The 17001-nt window shown below is 38.5% G+C and overlaps 1 protein-coding gene across 3 annotated transcripts; it reads left to right on the top strand.

The window, feature by feature from the left end:
• Positions 1–117: 117 nt before the first annotated feature.
• On the top strand, positions 118–15532 carry FASTKD2 (FAST kinase domains 2). Of its 3 annotated transcripts, none has more exons than XM_060107136.1 (12): positions 118–242; positions 946–1762; positions 4725–4828; positions 5522–5630; positions 5933–6056; positions 6327–6466; positions 7603–7775; positions 10694–10857; positions 11839–12051; positions 12453–12540; positions 14236–14350; positions 15337–15532. In XM_060107136.1, the coding sequence occupies exons 2-12, from the start codon at positions 1046–1048 to the stop codon at positions 15454–15456; spliced, it is 2067 nt and encodes a 688-aa protein (XP_059963119.1). In that variant the 5' UTR covers positions 118–242; positions 946–1045; the 3' UTR covers positions 15457–15532. The 3 variants fall into 3 exon arrangements, with proteins under 3 accessions (XP_059963119.1, XP_059963120.1, XP_059963121.1); XM_060107137.1 differs by having other exon boundaries at positions 118–259; XM_060107138.1 differs by lacking the exons at positions 4725–4828; positions 5522–5630.
• The last annotated feature ends 1469 nt before the right edge of the window (positions 15533–17001 follow it).

Genomic DNA, 17001 nt, shown 5'->3' with positions numbered 1-17001 from the left:
GCTGGAGAGGTTGCGTGTTGGGATACACAGTTATACACTGTCATTAAAAGCTCTGTGGTCTCCCCCGTTCCTTGCAGCTAAGAAACGGTAGCCTTTCTTCACTCCAAGTAAACGATTTCCAACCTCCCGCGAACATAACACTTTTTGACCTATGAGGGATCCGTAAAATCTCGCGATTCGCTCAGTTCGCGCGGAAGCTGTTATGGCCGCGCCTCTGAATAACTGTGGCGCTCGGAACTAAGGTGAGTGGAGGATGAAGGTGAGTGGAGGATGAGCATAGGCGCAACAGGTGGTCGTACTACGCCTTAGACTTATTGCCTTTCAGAGAAAGGTCTCAGGAGTTGCCCGGGAAGTAAGTTTAGGGAGGTGGGTTAATACTAAGAGGTCCAGCTCCGGAAGGACGGACCCCTGGCACCGGTTCTGAGAGCTGGTGAGACTGGTTGTTATCTCCAGACAAGCACAGGCCACGTGCAAGCATCACTTTAGTTTGCTGCTTCTTCTGAGCCGTTCTACTTGTCCAAGTCCTTATTCTTAACAGTTCGTGTTTACCTGTAGTTGTTAAATCCTTGTGTTAAAAAGTATCCATCAAGGTTAAACCCTTATTTTTCATTGACGACATCTTCAAGGCAGTGGTAACATAAAATGCCTTACTGCAAAGAAAGCTTTGTAGGAAAACTTTTCCATCAGAAATCCACTTCCTTTTTTATTTTTTTAAAACCTTATTTGTACAACGATTACTTCCAAAGTAACCTTGCACCTTTAAGACTGTGTATATACACATTGTGGTAGAAATGGAGAAAGCCCATATTGCTAACATGATTTTACCTTTTTAACGGAAGTCTTAATGTCTCCCTAGGTTCTCACTTTAGTCTCTGTTAAATGCATTTGATATTTTTAAGTAGAAGTTTTACTCTAATTTTTCTTTTATAACCCCTTCCCCTACAGGAAAGCGACGGCATGTGTTTTCTTTCATATTTAGAAGCGACGTGTGTGGGTGATCTTGACAACTTTAAAGCCATTTGAAAGTGTTTCAGTGGCTAGGAAAATGAATACCAGAGCAGGTTCCTTTTTATGGAACCTCAGACAATTCAGTACTTTAGTTCCAACAGGCAGAACTGTGAGGCCGTATCCTTCGGGATTTTGCAGACCAAAAATTGCTTATTCAAACTGGAACCCAAGAAAGCTCTTAAGTAACTTTGATAATAAAATGAAGTCATCTATTAGATATCTCTTTCAGGATACCTTAATTTTTAAATCAGGAGGTGATGGCTTTCAAACAAAGGGCATAAGCACGGCAACAGTCCTTACATTTGACAGACTACTTTGTCCTAGAAGGCTGTCCTTTAACTCAAAACACTTTGTCTCTGATAATGGATTGAAGAAAAACTTTCATCATGAGCCTTCCAATGAAGATGTTCTCACCAAGAGAACAAAACCAACCCCGATCAACTATAGAAAACTGTCTCAGGAGTGTAATTCCCTGAGTGATGTGTTAGATATATTTTCAAAAGCACCTACATTTCCTAGTAGTAACTATTTCTCAGCCATGTGGACAATTGCCAAACGGATGTCTGATGACCAGAAGCGCTTTGAAAAACAGTTGATGTTTAACCACCCTGTGTTTAGCCAGCTATGTGAACAAATTATGAGAGAAGCCAAGATCATGCACTACGACAACCTGCTGTTTAGTCTTCATGCTGTGGTGAAGCTCGGGGTCCCTCAGAATACGCTACTCGTACAGACTTTGCTGAGGGTGGTCCAGGTAAAATCAAAAGGAGCCTTAAATATACTTTTACTTGGTTTAGTATATCTTGAAAGAATTATGGGACGTAGACATGTAGCCTCCTTGAAAGAAACTTATCTTTGGAATGGTAGTTTATATTTGTTTCTGCATAGATATTATATGATTTAGAGACCTTAAGTTAGCCAGATCTTTGCTGTAGAAATTTATAAAAGCTTGCCCCATTTTTCTTCTCTGGAGTTGAGTAATAGTGAATAAGCTAAAATGGGAAGAGGTACAAAATATACAAGGAAAGGTTGGGTAGTTGAAAGAAGGAGAGAAGGGAAGGGAATTAGTATTTATTGACTACCTATACCTTTTTCTTGTGTTGTCTTATTTAATCTTCACAATAGCCCTGTAAGGTTGATGTTACCTCAGTTTAGCAGATGAGGAAAGAGATTTAGTGATGTTAACTTGGCTAAAGTCACACAGCTACTGGATTGATTTATTCATACAGCAAGCATTTATTGGGTGTCAACTATGTATCACTTACTAGACTTGTCACTAGGGATGTAAAGATATAGAAGACATGATCCCTGCACTTATAACCTAGAGGGGACAACAGATATTTTGTAGGTAATCACAAAAATAACCAATGTTCATCTGATGAGTCATACATTTACTATGTTGTAGGCATGGTGCTGAGCATAGGGAATACAGTTACAAAATAACGGCCACATAGAGCTTTCAGTGCAATGAAAGAAAAATAAAGAGAGTGCATTACAAGGGCTTCAAACCTAGTCAGGAGTACGCCTTCATGATGGGAAGGGGTGATGGGGGAGGAGGATACAGGATTACTGTTTGAAGCAGTGATAGGTACAAAGTTTGAAAAGAGGATTGTCTCCTATACTTCTCAGTGTAGTTTTAAAAGTAGGTATTGTTACTTTCATCTTACCGATTAGGAAATTTAGGCTTAGAGAGGTTAAATAACTTGCCCAAGGTCACATACCTGTTAGTGTCACTATCTGTAGGTACTTGATAAATATTTGCTGCGTGAATGAACAAACACCTCGACATAGAGCTAAAATGCAAGCCCAGTAGGAGATGATGTCTAAGTTGAGTCCAAGAAATGGCCAGCACTTAGAAGATGGGTAGCGAAGGGGACGGTGTTTCAAGCAGAGAAGAGTATATGTTCAAATCCTGGAGAATAGTTTGCAGAGCTGAAAGTAGTTCATTGTGGCTGGAAGTACAGAATACTGGGGTTGTGAGTTTGAGGGAATGGAGAGGAAATTGTGTCTGTGGTTGTCAAGGAGGAGGGGTTGGGTGTCATGGCAAGGCATGAGGTTGGGGGAAAAGGGGATGAATCATGAAGAGCCTTTTCTGCCTGGCTAAGAAGTTCAGATTTATCCTGTAGGCAATGGGGATCCAGTGAAATATTTTAAGCAGAGGTCATCAACATGCTCCAATTTGTATTTAGATTACTGTGGGAGTGGGAAATGGAATGGAGGAAGGAGCCATTTTTAGTTTCAAACAATGGAGTCAGTGTCCTATTTGATGTCACTGAAATGACGCCAGATTGGCTGAGGAAAAGATGAGTTCATTAAAGTAATCATTTACATTTTAAGAATGGACTCTTCAGACTTCTGAACTCAATGATCATAATTAAATAATTTTTTTTGAAGACAGGAGTTTCCTGAGGATGATCTCATATATATCCTGTCCTACTATAGAATTCAAGAATTGGATTCATAGGTATATGAGAGTTTTTAACTTTAACTTTTTACATTACTGTGATTTCCGTGTTCTCGCCCAGGAACTAATTTGTGTGTTGTGTGTGAGTGTTTAAACCACAGAATATCCGTGTTTTTTGGTAGACTGTGTTCCCTATATAGTTATTTAAAAGTGATTACAGTAAGTCACTCTACCTGGTCAGTGATGCTCTAAATGAATTTTGGACACGTATTGACATCAGCATAGTATCTGCATTGGTGAGGAATGAACAGTGGATATTTGGGGTCAGGTTATCTGTACATATAATTGTATCTCACTAACATGTTGGAATGTTGCGAAGACATTTTAGCTAGGGATGAAATATGTCATCAGTGAAGTTTGCCCTTCAAACACAGCCAAGTGGTCTTTTCTTTCACAGTAGGTATTGATGGAATGCTGTAAATTGTTCATAGAAACCCTCTCATGGGAATGAGACCTTTTTTCCTTCCAGCAGTATCCATTTCTTATCATTATCTGGTTCTGACTTGAGACTTTGTGACTAGTTAGTCATGTATTGTGATTTTAGCAAAAGAGCTTACATCTTTCAGATGTGATCACAAGTGCTCTTGTGAGGTGTGTAAGCTAGTTGTGGTTACATTGTAGAGCACTAGGTAAGCTGTGCTGTTACTATTTGCTTTCTAAATTAGGCCATTTCTAGAACCTAAATTAGTACCCTAATTCAGAGGATTTGAAAGAAGGATCCATGGAGCCTGGGCTCCTCTTGAGATCCAGGTAGCGGTGGTAAAATGTGACAGCAGGTGTGAATCGGAAGGTTCACAACTGAAGTTTCAGTTTGATACCCAGGAAAGGATGTAGGGAAATTGTAAGCACAGCTGTGTAAGATTCTTTAGGGGTAGGAAAATTGTCCTGTAGCTCTAATATTACTGCACTTGTCATCATGATGGCTTTGGGTCTCAAGAAGAGGTAAAAATAATGTTTGATAAAAGTTATTTCAGAAGGGGAGGGAGGTAATCAATGTCAAATCATTTTCAGTGATAATGGAGAACGTAAGAAAACGGTTGATACATAAAAGAATGTGTCAATTATTTGGAAAATTCACTTACATATGACGTCTTGTTTTCCAAAGATGCTGTTTATTGTGGACTGACTCTGTGTGTTATTGGTTTGATACTTAATCCTTTAGTTGAAAGCATCAGTTCAGTGGTTTTGCTTGGGTGAGATAGTCTACTATGAGCCCATCACCTGTTGTATTTTTGTAATTATATTTCAATAGGAACGTATCAATGAGTGTGATGAGAAATGTCTTTCAGTTTTGTCAACTATCTTAGAGGCAATGGAGCCATGCAAGAACGTGGATGTTCTTCGAGCAGGATTGTGGTGAGAACTCTGTTACCCTTTCTTCAGGTGCCTTTCTCTGTTTCTCTTAAATCAAAAACGAAGATGAAAGTTGAGCTCCCTTTTTTGGAGTGGGGGCATGGAAGGCTTTGTTAGTAGTTATGGTCTTTAATACCTTATTAAACTTAAAATAGTGAATCTGGATCAGGTAAAGCTGGAAATAATGCTTCTTTCAGGGTCCACCGTAAAATAAAAGGCGTGGGTAACATTAAAATCTAAAATTATCTTAAAACATAGTACCGATGTGGGCTGGGGGATAACTGATATGTACTCAGTTCATAATGGTTAATTGGGTACTATGTGAAGGTCACATGACACTGGCCCAGCTTGAAAAGGAGGTTAAGTTTTACAACTTATAAAATTGAGGCACCTAATATAATGTCATAGGATGATGAGAATAATTTTTAATTCCCTTTTTCATTGACTATGCATTGGGATGTCTTAATATAATCTCCTGATATTTGTTCATGCATAAAGATAGCAAAATAATGTGAGAGAAAACAATACTAGGCTGGTCCTGGAGCTTTCACTATTTTCACTCTCTTGGGCAGGTAGATCATTTCTTTGGGCTTCATATTCCTTGCCTAGAAGTAGAAGCTGGACCAAATGACTTTTACGATTTCTCTCCTGGTTTTAAGATCCTAGGACTGTGGTATTTATTGTGTTTGATGACAGGATGCTAGTTGATCAGCAAGTTTGGAAAATAGAACGTGTCTTCACATTACAAACTGTAATGAAATGTATTGGAAAAGATGCACCTATTGGTCTTAAAAGGAAATTGGAGGTAAATAAATACCTTCTGAATTTTCTCTGTTGGGTAAAATTTGAAAAAAATATTTCTTGTGATTTGCTATCACCTCCTAAAGTCAGTTTATTAGGAGGACATTATGCTTTTGTATGTAACTTTGCTAAAGTGAAATAATAGAAATAGATTTATTTTTATCTGTATATATATTTACATATATTTATCTATATATCTGTTTGTCCGAGTCATTTTGCTCAAACTTTATCCTTTTTTATTTAAATATAGGAGTTTAATTTATTTTGCCACAAATGTAAATTAAATTTAAGTTTACTTTTGTTTAGATGAAGGCCTTGAAAGAATTAGACCGGTTTTCTGTTTTGAATAGCCAGCACATGTTTGCAGTACTGGCCGCCATGAATCACTGCTCCATTATCCTTTTGAATGAGTGCAGTAAGATAGTCACAAGTAAGGGGAATTTTTCTTACATGATTTGTAGCATCCAATCTGTTCTGGACTATATTTGTTTTGTTTGTTTTAACAACTTTGCTGTTATATGAAAAATATCTGATGATATGGTTAGATCTAAATTTTATTTTTGCCTATAGTGGTTTTTTTTTTTAAACAAAATATAGTGCTATTTTTTTCTAAAGAAACAAAAGTACTGTGTATACAGTTTCTTGGATCTTACAGTCAAAACCATCTGGTAATTCTTGTTTCTCTAACTCATTCTTAAAGGTAATATCCATGGGTGTCCTTTTAAAATATTGATCAGCATATTGCAGTCTTGCAGAGACCTCCAGTACTTTAATATGGATCTTTTTAAGGGAATAGCAGATTATGTGGCTACAACTTTTGACATCTGGAAGTTGAAAAAAGTAAGTATGTTAACAGTTTAGAGTAAGCCTCAGAAACTTTCAAGAAACGTATTAATTTATTTAGCATTCGAAATAATTTCTCTATCATTTTAAAGTGGTTTAGATTCCAAAATATTCCAATGCTAAATCGACTTGAAAAATTAGCTCCTTATAATTTTTGTCTGGGGGTTACCTATTAATATATTATTCAATGTCTGGACCATCTTTCTATCCAAAACAAAAATTATATTGTCCAAAGTTTGTTTTTCTATTTGTTTTTCAAAAGGTTGTGTGGTACTTTGGTTGGATACTAAGGATTATTTCTGTCTTTCTACTTTTCCTTTATTAGATTTAGAATAATGGAGATAGGTGATGTGAGAGGCTTACGCTTTTTGAAGAATAAACTGTCATTACTTAATGATCATGTCTGTTTTCTATTTATGGAAAGTTTGCTTGTTTCTTCCAGAGTAAGAGCCTTTAAATTCAGGGCGTGTGTTAATAATTAAACATCTAAATGAAGCAGCTGGTAAAAACAACTTTTTGTAGTTAAGTAGTGGTAACCATGTTAGGTCACTGGTTTAGTTCACTTTGGAGGGTGAGGTTGAGTTTAGTATGGAAATTGTTTTGGAAAGAGAAGTACTTATTGTGAGAAAGACTAAGAGGGAAATGAGAGGTGAACTGGAACATTTAATCATTGTATTTCAGCTCTATTCTCAGTTATAGAAATTAGTATTGAACATAGAAATTTTTGAGTTATCTTTTAGAATCTAGGAAGTGACTAGGTTTGGAAGGAGAGCAGTTCAAAATTGGTTTGGTCATTTTGAAAAACTTCAGAAGAGGTGTATTTACAGATAATTTTCAGAGCTGTTGTATGAAAAGCGTATAGGAAAAGATTTATTTTAAATGAGCTGGAAATATGGAAACCGTTGTGTGCTCTGGTTCTCAGCTTATAAAAAGAGGTTGCTTGTTAACTCGATACTCTGATTCAAGAATAACTGGAACAGATTTTGTAAGGAAAAGATAATTGTTCCTTTTAAGGGAATATTTGGTCAGTCAGGACAACTCTATTGTGGTTTAAATTTTTTGAGATCTAAAAGATTGCTAATAGCATACTGTAATTCTTAAGAAGTTTTCCCTCAATTCTTTCTTTTTTTTAGGTTCTTTTTCTCCTCATCTTATTTGAAAACTTTGGCTTTCGCCCTGTTAGTTTGATGGACTTGTTTATGAAGAAAGCAGCAGATGAACCTGGCTTCCTAAACGTGAAAAGCCTTGTCTCTATTCTTCATGTGTATTCTTCTCTCAATCACTTCGACAAATGCTGGACTCACGAGTATGTACTTGTTCTTTTTTACTTTTTTATTGCCACATATCGTATTTATAGAAAAGATTATGAAGCTCAATGAATTCTTACATGCGAACCCATCCATGGCCTTCATCCATGTCCAGAAATAAAACATAATATTCCTTATTTATGAAGTTAAACAGAATTTTATTTTATCTTTGCTAAGTATATGTGCTTTGCTTTTGCCAGTTTCTTTGTTCTTTGCAATTTATTTGGTAATTCAGCATAGGAGTTTTCATTTTAAACTCTCCCCCAGCTTATTCCCTCAGCTCCTGAGTTTATAGTTTAGTTTTGACCCTAACTCTTCATTTGGTCCCAAACTACTGCTTTCTGTTCTTTTCATTTTAACCACAACCGTGCATTTCTTCTATTAAACACAGCAATTCCTCAAACATGCTGTGCTCTTTCATCTTCTTTCCACCCAGAACATCTTTCCTTCCTCTCTAGGTCAGTTCTAAGTTTCATTAAAAACCAGAAACACATATAACATGTCATTTGTCATTTGTTAGAAGAGTGATTAAAAGCGCAGACCCTGGAGACACCTTGCTTAGGTTTGAATCCTAGCTCTGTGATTCATTAGCTACTTAACTTTGCAAGTTACTTATCTGTGCCTCAGTTTCTTCATCTGTTCAAATGGGGATGAGAAATAGTTATTTCTAATCGTATTGGGTTGTTATGAGGATTGAATGAGTTAACCTGTGTCAGTTCTTAAGGCAATGCCAGACACAGTAATGGTTAGATTAAAAAAAAACTAGAATGTCAGTCACAGAGGCCTTGGAGGAATAAACAAGGGCAGTTCTGTGGGTCTCAGTGGCAAGGTTCACTGGCCATCTCTTTGCCATCGAGTAGCTTGACTCCAACAGCTTTTTGTCCCTGTGGTTTTCCCTCAAGATTCAGATTTCCAAAAGAGAAAAACTGATCGAACGAGTTTGGGTCACATGCCCATTTCTTTGGGGCAGGTAATCCAAGAAGTGCTGGGCCAAGAAAAGCAGCTGCCCACTGTGCCCTCCATTGTTGTGAAAGCCTCAGTTCATACTGCATGTCACGTGCCTTCCCTTAATTGTCTCCATCACAGCCCCTGTGCTTGTCATGTCTTATATAACTCTTTGGTGGAGCCTTGACACATAGCTGCAATTATTTGTCAATAAGCCTGTCTCTGCTCCATAATTGAAAAGCGCTCTAGAGCTTTTTAAGCCACTTTATCGACGTATGAATAACAACATGTAAAATGCTGTGCATATTCAGTGTATACAACTTGGTGAGTTTTTAGCTCATTATCCTTGATTCTTCCTTTTCCATTAACATTCTCCTCCTCCTCATCTAAGTTTACTTCTTCTTTTAGTCAGAAAACTTGTACCAAGCACTCAGGTACTTAAGACAAAAATGAATGAGACATAATCCTTTCTGCAGTTAAATACAGCATGAACATTGAAGTGATAGAGTTTTATACAGTGTATATAGGAATAGAGGAGGGATGTACCAGGATGCTAGCCTGGCGAAGTGGAGGGTCAGGGTGGGTGCCAAGCATCCTGCCTGGAGGAGTTGGTACCTGAGCAGATCTTGAAAGATGGAGAGAGAGCAGTTAACGATGGAAAGACCATTCTGAGTAGAAGGGACTCCGTCTTCAAGTCAGGAAGGACAGAAACAGCAGAGTACATGCAGGGAGCTACGCACATTTGGTGTCGCTGAAGCATGAGGTAACAGCATAAGAAGTGGGATGCGAGGAGACCGGGGAGGTGATTACCGCTGGGCTCCACATCAGTCCTCTGCGGCCCCGCCGTTTCTTGCTGCATACTCCAAACTCCATCGGTTCTCCCTTTCGTAAGCGTTGCCTCACTGTTGTCTCTAGGACCTGCTAGCAGTCCTGCTTAGCCCGTCACAGCCTTCCTCACTCGTCCATCTGCTCCCCACGGGACCTCCCAGTTCATCTCAGACATTTCCCTTTATGGCTCATTGGCTCATTGGTACTAAGGGCTTACTTCAGGGCATACTTGCCCGGCTGGGAGCACCCCTGCGTGTGCCCCAGCCTCGCTAGTTATTACGGTGTGACTAGCATGTACTTTCAGGGGTTAGTTTCAAGTGGTCTTCCCTTTTGCCATCTTTTCCACTTAACTGAAATTCTCCTTATCCCCAAAGCTACCCTATCTACTTTCTTTCCTGTACACTATCATAGTACTTTGCAAGTATCAATTCTTCCTTTTGTCTTATATAATGATATATAGCTTATGCCCTAAGAGTCAAATTGACCTGGGTTCAAAGCATATCTGTGCCATTTATTAGCAGTGCCACCCTGCACACGTGACCTTACCTAATTTTGATCTTTCCTCTCTTCCTCTGTGCTTAGCTGCTTTGTTATACTGCGTAACATTAGCTCGAGTGGTAGGATTAGGCTAGCAGTTCTTTTAACTCAGAGTATTAATAGCTAGAGAATTTTAATTGATCATAAAACTGCAGTGGAGTTCCAGGTCTTAAAGACTTACTCATGATAAAAAATCCAGCACAATGGTTAAAAGCCTCTGGACCCTGACAACTTGGATTCCAGTACTGTCTCTGCTACTTCCTGGCTGTGTGTTCTTGGACAAGTTAGTTGACCCTGCTTAGCCTGTTTCCTCATCTTTATTATGAAGAAAATAATGATACCTATCCCATAGAGTTTGAATAGGAATTAAATGAGTTAAAGCTTATAAACATTTGCCCTGTGTAAGACATATAGCAGTAGCTAACATTTATTGAGTGTATGTATTTATTATGAGATAGTCACCGACCTGAAAGATGTGTGAAGACTTATTGCAAGCCTGATTGTTTTATCCCCTTAAAGCTGTCAGTTCTGTGACACCTCACTAGCTCTACCATGACCTTGTCTACTCTTCATATATGAAAGCTGACTTCCCTTTCTGCCCCTGTAGGTTTCTAGAAGTTATGGCTAGTGCTCTGACTGGTAGTCTTCACCACATCTCTTCTGAAAACCTGTTGAATGCTGTGTATTCGTTTTGCTTGATGAACCATTTTCCCCTGGCCCCTATTAATCAGCTTCTTCAAAAAGACATCATCCATGATCTGCTGACGTCAGGTAGGATGTCAGTGCACAGTGGTGACTAAAATAAAGCAGTACCACCAGGCTTCCAGGTGATTCTGATTGGGGTCTCAGTTGCAGCAGTGTTAGTTAAAACGTGTGGAGCCGGTGCCCCTGATGAAAGGACCAATGGTGGTGAAGTCAAAGGGCCATGCTTCAAACCGGCAAACCGGTGGAGGCTCCTTTAGTGACAGATCCTGCCCACAGACAGCAAGAAGAAGAAACACAGCGTCACTGTTCTTTTTATTTACACTTCATGCACCTGTGCAAAGGCTAAATGTTCAGGTGGTTCTTTATGCCTTGATCAGAGGTGTTTGTACTTCTAATCCTTATGTGTCACGTTTGAAGCCAAGTTAAGTCAACTTCTGCAGCTATAAACACTTTGTCACTCATGGCCTGTAAAGAGGGCACAGCCGTTAGATCCAGAAACCAAATAGTTACCAAAGTAGTGAATTTATTTACTCTTGGAACCAAATTAATTGTTGTCTTTCAGTCTTTACTATTAAATAAGGAAAAGCAATATCAGGCTAGATGTGTAAAATTTGATGATGGATCTGGGAATAGAGTATTTTAAATCCTTTTAAAAACAACACTATGAAATTCCAAAGTTGAAGTGTGGAGAAGGAGCACCATGTGCTGATTTTTCAAGCAGTCTAACGTGGAGGAAACAGCCGTGAACCCAGGAGACCTGGAATCTAGTCCCACCTTTGCCTTTAGTTAATCAGGAGGCATTTTAACATTCCTGAGCAATTTCCCATCTGTTCAGTGAAGAGTTGAGGCTAAAGCACCTTGAAAGATATTTGAAAGTTTAAAACATTATCAGGGCACTGACCTACACACTGTGGGACCTAGGGAGACACAGAGAGATTCCTCCTGATAAGAAGCAAATCATCAGAATTATAGGTGCATTAATACACCTATAATTAATGTACCTATGGGTGCATTAATACACTTTCTTTCTCTCTTTTTTTTTTTTAGGTGATGTGGAGAGGGATGTTCACAAGCTTCATGTTGTGGCTGCCTGTCTAAAGCTTGATGATGTTCCTTGTCACAAGGACACACACTTAGTGCTGCCACGGCTGCCCTCCATGCCATTACATCCACGTGCAAAGGTTGCCGAGGTGCTGAGTAGCCTTCTGGGAGAAGGACGCTTCTCAAAAAGTGTATGGTTGCCACATAATTATTATGTTGGTATGGGACTTCATATGATTTTCCTCTATTTTACTTTTTTCTGACAAAAGATAAGGAGTTTACTGCAGCAGTCTAGTGTGGTGCAGCATTGGCTCTGGAGCTGGACTGCTGGGTGTGGATTTTCACTCTACTGCTCACTAGTGCTATGTGTTAGGCACTCACCAGCCTCTTTCCTTATCTGTAAAATGGCAATCATAATAGTACCCACCTCATAGGGTTCCTGTGACCAACAAATGAGATTATACATATAAAATCCAGACTCGTATTTGGCACATGGTAAATAAGCTCAGTATAGCTTACCTGCTGCCATTATAATTATTGGTAGTGGTAGTATACTTTTTCAAACAAAAAAATCACTTTGCGCAACGTTTGAAAAATTAGTATCAATTTTTTTCTTTCAGATTTTGAAATCAGAATGGATGCTAACAGGAGCCAGGTGCTTCCATTTTCTGACGTGGATATGGTAACTTCTGCTACAGATATTCAAAGGTTGTTTACACATACGCATTTGCTGAGCTTTCTAAATTTAAATCTTAATTCTCAAAGACTTCATATTAAATAGCAGTAACAATACAAAGACCTTATATTTGTATAGAGCTTGTAATGTACCAAGGGACTTCTCATCCATTAATCTACCCCTTAGGTATAAATGTGGGACACTGTGGTTGAAGACAGTGGATTGGAGTTGTCCATTTAATGAAACAGGCAATTTTTAAAAATCAGGTTTTAAAGCTAAACAGTTCAGTAAAACAATGCTAATATAATTGAAACAGTGCAGTGTAAATTTTTGACAAGATAATGCAGTAGTGATCATAAAGAATGAAGGCTTCTACTAAAATCAAATACCCCAAAAATACTTTTCTCTACCACCAAACCTTTCTAAAGGTAGAGAAGCGTTAGCTTTTTAATTAAGCTGTATTGTATATGGATCAAACCCTATTGAAGTTAATTAGAGGTAGTTTCCTTGACTCACACAGTACAGAGGGTGTTTCTGGGAGAAATTGATGCTACTCCCTGAGAGAATATTCTGCCTTGTAAGCGTCTGGATCAGGTCGTATTGCACACACCCTGTGTTCAGTCATTCTTTGTGGAAAGGCTCTGCTAGGGCCTGTGGGGCACACAAAGGTGAGTCAGATGTGGATCCTGACCCCAAGCGACCTACATCCCCTACTGCTTTGTAGCACATGCACATAAGTATGGTAGAGAGAGGTACAGAAAAAGGCTGTAGGGGGTCAAACTCTTATCTACTCATCCCTCTCCACTCATACACAGCTCTGTAACTTTTGCGCCTTTCTAAATCCATCTAGCTTGTTCCTTGGCCATCTTTTTCAGCCACTATCTTCCTTCTACATATTACCCATCTTCCCTCAAAAAGAGGCTTTCTCTCTGACCAAGTTGAAAGATCATTTTTCTTTTTCAGGTATTCATCTGTTCTGGCATAATAATATAATGTAGTAGCTCTCAGCCTAAAGTACCGAGAAAAAATGAGGAATCAGTGTTCCTTTAAAGATATGAAACTTCTCTTACTTTATCTCAGATAACAGCCAGAGTATGACAGAAGACAGTAAGGATACAAATGTCTTTGTCTCCCCCAATGAACTTAATCTTTCCAAAAGGCCATGAACAATGAAAAACAAATTACACCTTCCACATTTTTGTTACACGTATACATTTTATCTTTTCAGCAGTCTTGCCTATCTCTTAGTGTTTTCTTTTTTTGTATTTGGTCTCCCCATTCTGGTTTTTAAATGTGTCTGTCTCTGGGAGACAATATGTACAAGCAGAGCATTTTCCATTTGGTATTATCTACATCAGTGCTTCTAGTAGCATAAATAATTATGTTTAGATCAGAGATTAGCTCTGCACAGGAAAGCCCTAAAATGGGTGCTTTCATATCTGAAAATTTTCCTCATCGAGAATGTAGCCATTCTTAAAGATGGTTAAGGGATACTGTTTGTATAAAGCATTTCTATAAGCTTGTGGTTCCTAAAATAGTCTTCATATACTGGAATATCTACATAGTGTAGGTAATGAGGAAGTGAAGGACTAACACAGGAGGGAATGGTGAGGAGTGTGGTAAGTGGAGAGCTCAGCTTTGAACTCTCCAAAGAACAAGGATGCGGCAAAATTGTGCGTGGTCATCTCGTTAGTAACTAGTCTCACGTTTTGTGTTTTTGTTTTCAGAGTAGCTGTACTCTGTGTTCCTAGATCTATGTACTGTTTGGATTCAACCCACCCCAGAGGATTCCTTGCTATGAAAATGCGGCATTTGAAAGTAATGGGTTTTCATGTGATCGTGGTAAGAAAAAAATGCAAATGAAATAGTCTTCAGTTACTGATGTTCATTCTGCTGGGAATGTTGTGGTTGAAGTTGGTTACTAGGACTAGTGAATTGTCAGCAGTATTGGAATAAGTGTTTCAGTTATTGTTTTCTTTGAAAAAGAACATTTCTGGTACATGATTTGGCTCCTACTCAGCTGATTACTGTTATTTACTTGCGGTTTTATAAGTGCTACATTTAGTCAACTTTAATCATTTTTTGTTAAGTGAAAAATGTAAACAATATGTGTACTTCTTTAATTTAAGACACATGAAACCATATTCAGTTTCTAGGTTATCTTGAACAGGAGAAGAAAAGATGTTAATTAAAGCTTTGTTTTCATGGGCCGTTGTGAGGCTGTTAAGGATGTTTGTCCCTAGAAAATGCTGGATGATTGTAAGAGGATGCTTCTTCCTCTTCCTTCCTTATGCTTTGTTTGATCCTGAGCACAACTGTTCTTGAACAGCCTCTCTAGATGTCTCTGTATGGAGCAAGAACCATACGAATAAATGTATATTTATGTTAATGTTAGGATCTACCTAAATGCCACTCATTTGGTCCTGCATATAATGTGAAATGTAAATATTTGGATCTTCGTTATGGTACTTTAGTATCCAAAACTGGATCATGCCCAGATTACCAAGGTTAAGATGGCCCATTTCTCTTAATGGGCTACTCTGTAACACTTTTTTTTTTCATATTGGCTATTATTTATATTCTAAGGAAGATTATCCCAAGAAAGGAATTTTTGCACCCTTTAGAGGACCTTTAAAGTTTTTTTATAATTTTCACTGTGAGAGCTTTCTTCGACCCTAGCACATAGTCTTACTAAACTTCTAAAATGTGCGTAATTGTAAGTGGTTGGCTGATGTTATTTTAACATCCTTGGATCTTGAAACTAGCTTTTATTTTATATGTCGTCATCTTCTTCAAACTGATTATTATTTTCCTCTTTCTTTGGTAAGGTCAATAATTGGGAGATGGAAAAACTAGAGATGAAGGATGCAGTCACATTTTTGAAGACTAAAATCTATTCACCGGAAGCACTTTCTACTGCTGATATAAATTTGCAAAGCACATGTTAAAGTAAAAAGCAACCTTTTAATGTTATTAGACATAAATTTATAAAAATAACTTTAATAAAGACTGCAATTCAGTTGTCGATGGAACTTACCTGACTGCTCACCATAATAAAAAGTGTTATTTCAGTTCACTGCTAAAATTAAAGTTGAGGATGAAAGAAATATTGTTACTGGCACTTTAGAATATGCTGAGAAAATTCCAGAAGGGTCATTTTTGCAGTCATACCTGTTCCTTCCAGTGCCCAGATACTTCATAAATTCACGAGCTGTAGGTTTTACTGTTTCTCATTAGCCTTGATGCATTCAAAACTGGTTTCTTAGTTGTGATGGGTTGCAGGTAAGTTGCTGTGGGCAGTCCTCAGGTTTGGAATCTAAGCTGTTTTAGGACTCAGGAATGGACCACATTCAAGCACTGGCCACAAAGCAATTGGGCTAGGGTCTCAAACTGTAGAATGTATAAGAATTAATGAGGTAGCCTGTTAAAAATGGGTGAGGATCAGGCATCTGCAGTTGTAACAAGCGTTCAGGTAGAAGTGGTTTGTGGACCTTACTAAGAGAAACACAGATGAGATAGTACAGAGATGGCAAGGAGTCCTAATGTCTTAAGACTGATAGGTTGTGGGTTGTTGACACCACAGTTCTTGCCATTGGTGAGGTCATTCCTTTCTCCCTCTTCCCCTTTCCCCTCCCACCATTACACAAAGTCTTTTCAAGTAAATACATAGCTGAGCTGTTTCGTGAGCCAGACCTGAGGGCTATTTTTCAGTTAGGTTTGTTCATCCTTTTTCGGAAGTACTTGTTCAAGTTTGTCATATGCCTGTCTACCTAGTATTTGACTCACTGAGGATACAGCAGGTTCCGCTTGTGAAGCCTGAGTGCCACGTAAGTTGGTATTGTTGTAGCCCCGTGTGAAAGACCGAGCGCTTGTGCCGCCCCTCCACCCCAACCCCGCAAGGCCTGTGTTGGAACCTAACCCCTAGTGTGATGGTCTTTGGAGGCAGAGCTTCGGGAGGTGATTAGGTCATGAGGGTGGAGGCCTGATGCATTGGATTAGTGCTCTTGTAAAAGAGGCCTCCCCCTCCCTCATTTTATGGATGAGGAAGTAAAAGTTCAAAGAATTGGATTTTTCTGGAGCCTCAGCCACATCATTGATTTCCACATTATCTCCACGTTATCTTCCACGTTATTTCCACGTTTCATCTCCTACTGCTCTTCAGCTTGTACCTCAGGAAATCTGGACTTTTGTTCCAGATTAGACGTCATCTAGTTTTGCATACTTGACCAAATGATTTAACCTTATAAGGCTTCAGAACAAGAGCTGAAAATATTCTATTAAGGAAACTAAAATTTTCATTCTTTAAATGGTAAGTGCATATCTGTTTCTTCTGGTGGCTAATTATGACTCATTTTCAAAGGATTGGACAAATTTATGAATACTTGTAACTACCTTTTGGAAGAACTAGTTTTCTTGAATTTGTCCCAATTGGCATGGCAGATAAAGAAGCATTCTTCTTTTACCAGTATTACTAGTATTAGCATTCTTCATTG

Source organism: Mesoplodon densirostris, chromosome 8, assembly GCF_025265405.1.
Source record: "Mesoplodon densirostris isolate mMesDen1 chromosome 8, mMesDen1 primary haplotype, whole genome shotgun sequence".
Lineage (NCBI taxonomy): Eukaryota > Metazoa > Chordata > Mammalia > Artiodactyla > Ziphiidae > Mesoplodon > Mesoplodon densirostris.
Note: the sequence above shows the minus strand (reverse complement) of the source record. Positions and strands in the feature narration are given on the sequence as shown.

Coding starts and splice junctions, on each gene's coding strand:
- FASTKD2 (XM_060107136.1), top strand. CDS start 1,046: ATGAATACCAGAGCAGGTTCCTTTTTATGGAACCTCAGACAATTCAGT. Junction 4,829..5,521: donor GTTCTTCGAGCAGGATTGTG/GTGAGAACTCTG, acceptor GTTTGATGACAG/GATGCTAGTTGATCAGCAAG. Junction 14,351..15,336: donor TGGGTTTTCATGTGATCGTG/GTAAGAAAAAAA, acceptor TTCTTTGGTAAG/GTCAATAATTGGGAGATGGA.